Here is a 7,000-nt window from a genome sequence, read left to right as displayed (position 1 = left end):
CAAGTACAAAGGAACAAATGTACAAACTGAACTTGTAGTTTTAGTACCAACCGGTTGAAGATAGCACTTTATCAATGCAGTACGTACAAATACATATTTTTGCATTCAAGAGAACAGTTCCTTAACATATGAAAATAAAACCAATAACCTAAAGTCTGGAAAATAATCGGCACTTGGCGAGTGAGCTTTCAGCATTCCAACTATGGAAAATGTCCAACAGATGATCACTCAGATGTTTGTCTAGTAGCATCCTGATCCATATTGAAGAGGAGGTAGCATGTCTCAAGTCTGTCTGGACCCATCTTGTGTTCAAACTGGGGCTGAAGATCTTCTAGTGTCAATCCTTTGAGGAACTGGCTGGAAAGTTCGTTGTACAAGGTTGGACCAACGTCATCTAGGGAAAGACCAGATAACTAGATCATGTACCAAAAACAAAATATGTGCGGGGCTTTATATGTGGCCTAATGGGAGTCTGTGGGAGGTTCTTAGCTCCCATAACAGGTCCTGATCCCTAAAGAGATACTGTCACTTTGCCCATTAAGGACAGAGTGACGGCATTTGCTAATAGTCCCCCCTTATCCATACTCACCCAACCATGCTCCTTTGCCATCGTCCAGCTCTGCCTGAGACCTCCGCTTCTCTAACAGATGTGGGGGAGCATGTGACCTCCTCTATGTGACAACTCTCTGACTTGAGTGACCAATTGCCAGACCTGAACTTGGTAATGTGGAATGGGCAGTGGCATCATCATCCTGAGCAGTGTTAAGTGGTTTGGAAAGGGCAATCTAGGGTGAAGTAGGCATAAAAGACAGGACAGTCCCAAGAGAAGAAACAAGCTTAGGCAAAGTTGTCTCGAAAGAGCTAGGAGGCTTGGACAGACTTATCTTTGCACTGATTGCGTCAAAATGTGTATTTTATATCAGTCCAGAGATGAACTTTAAATGTCATGGATCAGAGGTAGGTTAGGTTTAAGGTTAGGCTTGTTGGCACTCTTTAGAGACAGCTTTTGGGCATTGTTTTTCTTCTGGAACGTCTTTCTTGGTAATCGGTCACTAGACCATTGTCCCATACCTATGCACTGCTGGCAGAGCGTCTTCAGAGTCTCCGACAAAGTATGGCCCTCCTCATCTTCTTGGTCATCTTGGAAGCTTTCATTATCAGCAGACACGTCCATCGCTGACCGAGCATTATTCACCATCATTTCCAGAGTGTTTCCTTCAACCTCTTCAAAATCATCGGGATAATCGGGCCCTTCGTCGTCACCAGAACCTACAAATGTGAAATAAAAAACGGGTGACGCAAAGCAAAATGAGATTTATAGTGTATCTCTAGGCAAATCCTAGGGCCTGAAAGTATATGTATACTCAAAACCTTTTCTTACATGTTGGATAGAATGGGGTAGAGTTAGACCTTCCGCCAAGTCTTTAATGGTGTCGGTGTCCCCATTGGGGAGATTCACTCCTCTATTTGTACTGGCGGCCATTGTCACCAAGAAAGAAAATAAGGGGAAATCCAACATTTTTAGAGTTGTCCCCAGAACAAGAGATGAGGGGAAGCGGGGAAATCTTCCAATTCTGAGGGCAATTGTGTGCACCCGGAGACCGGGCGTAATGCTCCCCGCATCGCCGAGCCCGACGGCTGCTGCTTCGCTGTGTCTGCTCTTCCCTTCATCCAAAGCCCAGCAGAAAGAGGCACACACGTGTATTGGACTGCCTCTTAAAGGGACAGTGCACGCCTCTTCAAGCAAGTGTTAAGCCCCTGGAAATTATGTCATCTCAACGCCAACAGGTGTATAAGCAGGAAGGGTAAGTGATTCTGTGTTTAGTTATTGTTAAGCTTATCCTTTCAGTGCCTAGCGTTATACCTGTTCAAATTCCTGTTACTTACCCCTGGCCCGTTCTGTAACCCCGATACTTTGCTGCCTGCCCCGACCTCTGCTACGTTCTACGACTTCGATTCCGGATTCGGATTCTGCTACCGTGCTCTTGGTCTGCCCCTGTACTGGCTACCACTAAGCAGGAGATTGTGCGTTATCCTAGACTACTTGAGTAGCGGTACCAATCGTACTGGCAAGTCCCCCGCGTCTGGGCTCCTACCATCACCAACCTGATACCAACGGAGATTGTTCTGATGACAACTGTTTAAGAGGGTAATTTCTCTCACTTTGCGAGATTTATTCTAACTTCCTGTCTCTGAAACAGGAAATGAAGGGAAATTCCCCAATGGTACACGGACAGCAAGAAAAAAAAACACTGGGTGAAGTGGACACTTCACTTTGGCTGTTTAGCAGTGGGATCTAGGAGACTGCAGGGGTGTGATCACTCCCTTTATTTGGGAACCTCGAGGAACATGGATGGTGGGCTTAGTTCAGAAAAAAAAAGCCTTCATAAGGTTTTTCTTTTTAGAAAGAGCTGAATGGGTTAGAAGGGGATAGGAGGGAGTGACATTAGCGGGAATATCTTTGCCCGGAGATTTAAACTTCTTCTTTTACAGGGTGCCCTGATTTTATATTTTAGAATGGGGCAACAGAGCTGCTTGAGGCCCCGTTCACATTGAGCGATTTATCGCGCGGTAATTCCCGCGATATCGCGGCTATTTACCGCGCGATATCGCTCTTCAATGCATCTCAATGGGGCAAAGGGTCCTGCTGTCGCGGGTCGTGTGTCGCTACAGCAGGACCCTTTTTGGAGCGTATTTTGGCGCGATTCTCACTTGCTCAATGCAAGCATTTGCGCGATATCGCGTGACAAAACGCGCGATAACGCGCAAAATGCAAATCGCGCGACAAACGCACGATTTGCAAACCGCTCAATGTGAACGGGGTCTGAAAGGAGAACTATGAGGTGAGTGCTTTTCACTCACCTCATAGTTCTAGCCGACCTGTGACAATGAGACTGTCACAGGTCGGCTCAGTAAATCGGCTCTCTGCCGTGACAGGGGAGGGGAGGAGCTGTAGCTCGCGGTATACTGAGCTTAGGGTGATGGGAGGACGCTAGTTTGTGTCCTCCCGTTACCCTAAGGAGAACTATGGGGAAAAGCCCTGACCCCATAGTGCTCCTTTAAAATGTTTGTATTAGCCATCAAATACTAGAACCTGGTTTCAATAGTAGTTCTGAAAATAATTCCCAATGGCACATAAAGTCACCCAACCGGCTATATTACAATACAGAGCCACATTGGAGGCTTACCAAGTTCCTCTGGAATCTCTTCATTCGGACACCCCATGCAAGTTTCTTCTTCCAGGTCTTCCTCAACAGAGGCCAGACTGTCTTTGTCAAAGTCCTCAGAGTAGTCGGATCCGTCTGCAGTGCCCGATAATTCCTCGGGATCCCACAATTCACAAGATCCAACGATCAGCCTGTGAGAGCTCGGCGGGGCAGATTTAGACCTAAAGTCTTCTTTGGAGACATCACGACTTGCCATGGATGTTTTGCTCCGATTTTCCGACGCGCCAACGTCGCCATTTTCTTTCTTCACCAAATTTTGCTTATACAAATGAAATTCGTGCTTCTGTATAAATTGTTTCAAATGTTCCTGAACGAAGGCTGAACTTAAAATGCTATTTGCGCTCGGCCTGGATTCGGGGCATTTGTCCAGAATGGTTTCGACCAACAGATGTAAATCGGCAGAGTAGCTGTCCGCCAGCGGGGGAGAGTTCTCGTAAACAATTTTGTAAAACAGGCTTAATAGGTTTGTCGCGTCGAAGGCTGGTTTCAAGGCGCACATTTCGTAAAGTAAACATCCCAGAGCCCAAATGTCCGATTTGGAACTGTACGGAACGTCTTGACACATCTCCGGACTGAGATAATAGGGCGTTCCCACGCACGTGCTTGCCATATCCGTAGTGTTGGACATAATCTTGGAGATGCCGAAATCCCCGAGCCGGATCATTCCCTTTTTGGTAAGGAAGACGTTTGAAGTTTTGATATCTCTGTGAAGAATTTTCAAGGAATGGATATACTGAATGGCCATGGTCAACTGGATAAACCAGTCCATGATGGTGTCTTCTGGGAAGAGGACACCTTTCCGTTGCTTGATGTGATCATCTAATGTCCCTCCATCACAGTAATCTTGGACGATAAAAACATACTCGTCCTCCAGATCGCAGAAGTATTCATGGCACACCACAACGTTCGGGTGGATAAGTTTGCCCATGATAACTGCTTCGTGGAGTATGGAGTCTTTAGTTCTGGTACGCTTACTCGCATCTACTTTGATTTTCTTCACAGCATACGTTTTCCTGGTCTCTGTGTTCCTCATGAGAAAAACTTCAGCTGTTGCTCCTCTGCCAATTTTTAATATCATCTCATACTTCTCCATGGCGTGTCATGTATCTGCATCTGGAGCACAAACATATTATGTTATAATTAGCATATTGTACATGGTTCAACTACCAACATGGCCAAAATTGGTGTATACCTGGCCTACCATCTAACTACATGGCCAAAATTGGTGTATACCTGGCCTACCATCTAACTACATGGCCAAAATTGGTGTATACCTGGCCTACCATCTACCTACATGGCCAAAATTGGTGTATACCTGGCCTACCATCTACTTACATGGCCAAAATTGGTGTATACCTGGCCTACCATCTACCTACATGGCCAAAATTGGTGTATACCTGGCCTACCATCTACCTACATGGCCAAAATTGGTGTATACCTGGCCTACCATCTAAAATGTCATACAAACGCGCCAGAGACAATCATTCCTCAAAGGGATGTGGTAATATGCACGTATAGGACGTAGCCCCACTACAGTCAGGGAGACTGGGACATCTGGACGGAAGCACAAAGAGAAGGGCGCCTTTCCTGGTGCAGATGAGTTCATTCAATAACAGGTAAAAACGAACATGGAGGTACTCAGAAGAGTAGGATGTAAACAAGCCGTAGGACAATGAATGAAACGGAGCAATAAGGAGATCCGTATGGCATGTTCTGTGTGCCGGTGTGTAAGATGTCGACACGTTTCCGGGGCACTCCCCCTTCTTCAGAACATCTGTTCATCTGCCCTGGTGATGTTCTGAAGAAGGGCGCGTGCCCCGGAAACGCTTTGACATCTTACACACCGGCACAGAGGACATGCCATACGGATCTCCTTATTGCTCCGTTTCATTCATTGTCCTACTCTTCTGAGTACCTCCATGTTAGTTTTTACCCGTTATTGAATGAACTCATCTGCACCAGGAAAGGCGCCCTTCTCTTTGTGCTTCCTTCCAGATGGCCTACCGTCTACCTACTGGCAAAAAGTGGTGTACACTTGGACATTATACCTACCAATATGGCCAAAATTGGTGTACACTTGGACATTACACCTACCAACATGGCCAAAATTGGTGTACACTTGGACATCACACCTACCTATATGGCCAAAAATATGTGGAAACCGCTCCAAGTGAACGAATTCAGGTGTTTCTAGTAAGTGGGGGGTTGACTTGATGCGTTGGGGTGCCAAAATAAATGAGTACCACACTGTTTTGGTTACTCATGTTTAGAGCTGCAGCTAACGATTATTTTCAAAATCGATTAGATAGCCGATTATTACGTTCGATTAATCGGTTAATCGGATAAAAAATAAAATACATTTTAAAAAATGGCTCCAGTGATGGGACTACTAGTTTGTATTGAGATTGCAGTCCATCACAGGAGCAAACTTGAAGCGGTGGAAGTAAAAAAGAAAAAAAAAAAGTGTGGGTAACAATATAGTGAAATGAAAAGTGAAAAAAATTATACAGCAATGAATGCAGAATGGCATCGGCTAAAGAGGACTCCAAAATCCAGCAATAGTACATTATACAGCACAATGCAGAATACCACCAGCTAGAGGACTACAAATCCCAGCAACAGTACATTATAGCTGGTGGTATTCTGCATTGCGCTGTATAATGTACTATTGCTGGGTTTTGTAGTCCTCTATAGCTGGTGGTATTCTGCATTGTGCTGTATAATGTATTATTCCTTGATTTGTAATTCTCTCTACACCTGCTCCTCCTTACTTCTTCTCACCGCGTCCCTGTGCCGATCATGGATGTGGACTGGCGGTGAGCGTGAAGCGGGGAGGAGGTGTGGAGCGTGGATGCGGGCGGGTCTGGCGGCGGCGAGCGTGAGGTGGGGACGAGGTGTGGCACGCAGCGTGTGTGGAGCCGTGAACAGGGCCAACCAATCAGAAGCCGATTAATCGATGATTGAAAAAGTTGACAACTTTTACAATCATCGATTATAATCGATTATGTCGATTAGTTGTTGCAGCCCTACTCATGTTGCAGGGCAATAGTCTTGAATGGGCCTTTAAAGTACAGTAGGTGTAAACCCAATCACTTAAAACCCCACATAAGCTTTAACATGTAAGTTCTATAGATATTTTTAGATATAAAATATTCAGGTATTCACTCACTGCCGTTCGGCCCCTAGGTGAATAGGGACGAACGGCAGCGAGTGAGCTGCCGGAGCCTCGGCTCAGCCGATCCAGATGTTGGATCGGCTGAGTCGAAGTGCCTCTGCACTTTGGCTCAGCTGAACATGCAGAGCATGTTCGGCTGACCGAAGGCAGCCGATGTACGGCTAAAATCAGCCGCACTGAGCCGGAGTGAATAGACGAACGTCATTCGGCTCTGTTTACTTCGGCCTCGGCCATTCACTCGGCTGCCTTTGGCAGCTTAGTGAATAACCCTGTAAGTATTTTATGGAAAATGTGTGAGAATTATTTATGATACACGATGCTTAAGCAAACTAAATGTCATCCAGCGAAGGGGTTATATCTGTCCCTAGATGTTTTTTTTCTTCAAGTGAACCTCATGAGACTAATTTACTAATGATCAACCGACAATCACCTGCAGTGGCACAAAAGGGCAATTTTTGCTCTAGGACGTCTTTCCGAGGTTGAAGGTCGCCCGTGTTGCCCAAAGCTCACTCAGTAGACCAAGAGCTACAGAAGAACAATTGGTCTGCTCTTTAAAGGAGAACTATGAGGGGGGGGGGGGGGGGCTTTTTACCCCCCC

General features: G+C 45.9%; 1 protein-coding gene across 1 annotated transcript in view; it reads right to left on the bottom strand.

The window, feature by feature from the left end:
• Positions 1 to 89: 89 nt before the first annotated feature.
• Positions 90 to 7,000, bottom strand: part of LOC108793337 (serine/threonine-protein kinase Nek6-like) — an 8,778-nt gene continuing 1,867 nt past the window's right edge. The window contains exons 2-4 of the mRNA XM_018564251.1: positions 3,189 to 4,340; positions 1,072 to 1,269; positions 90 to 394 (exon numbers count right to left, since the gene is read on the bottom strand). Of these exons, the coding sequence (XP_018419753.1) occupies positions 225 to 394; positions 1,072 to 1,269; positions 3,189 to 4,320 (1,500 nt within the window). The 5' untranslated portion in view covers positions 4,321 to 4,340 and the 3' untranslated portion in view covers positions 90 to 224. The remainder of the gene's footprint in view (positions 395 to 1,071; positions 1,270 to 3,188; positions 4,341 to 7,000) is intronic.

Source organism: Nanorana parkeri, unplaced genomic scaffold (genome assembly GCF_000935625.1).
Source record: "Nanorana parkeri isolate BGI_ZX_2015 unplaced genomic scaffold, ASM93562v1 scaffold740, whole genome shotgun sequence".
Classification (NCBI taxonomy): domain Eukaryota; kingdom Metazoa; phylum Chordata; class Amphibia; order Anura; family Dicroglossidae; genus Nanorana; species Nanorana parkeri.
This window is presented reverse-complemented; position numbering and strand designations above follow the sequence as displayed.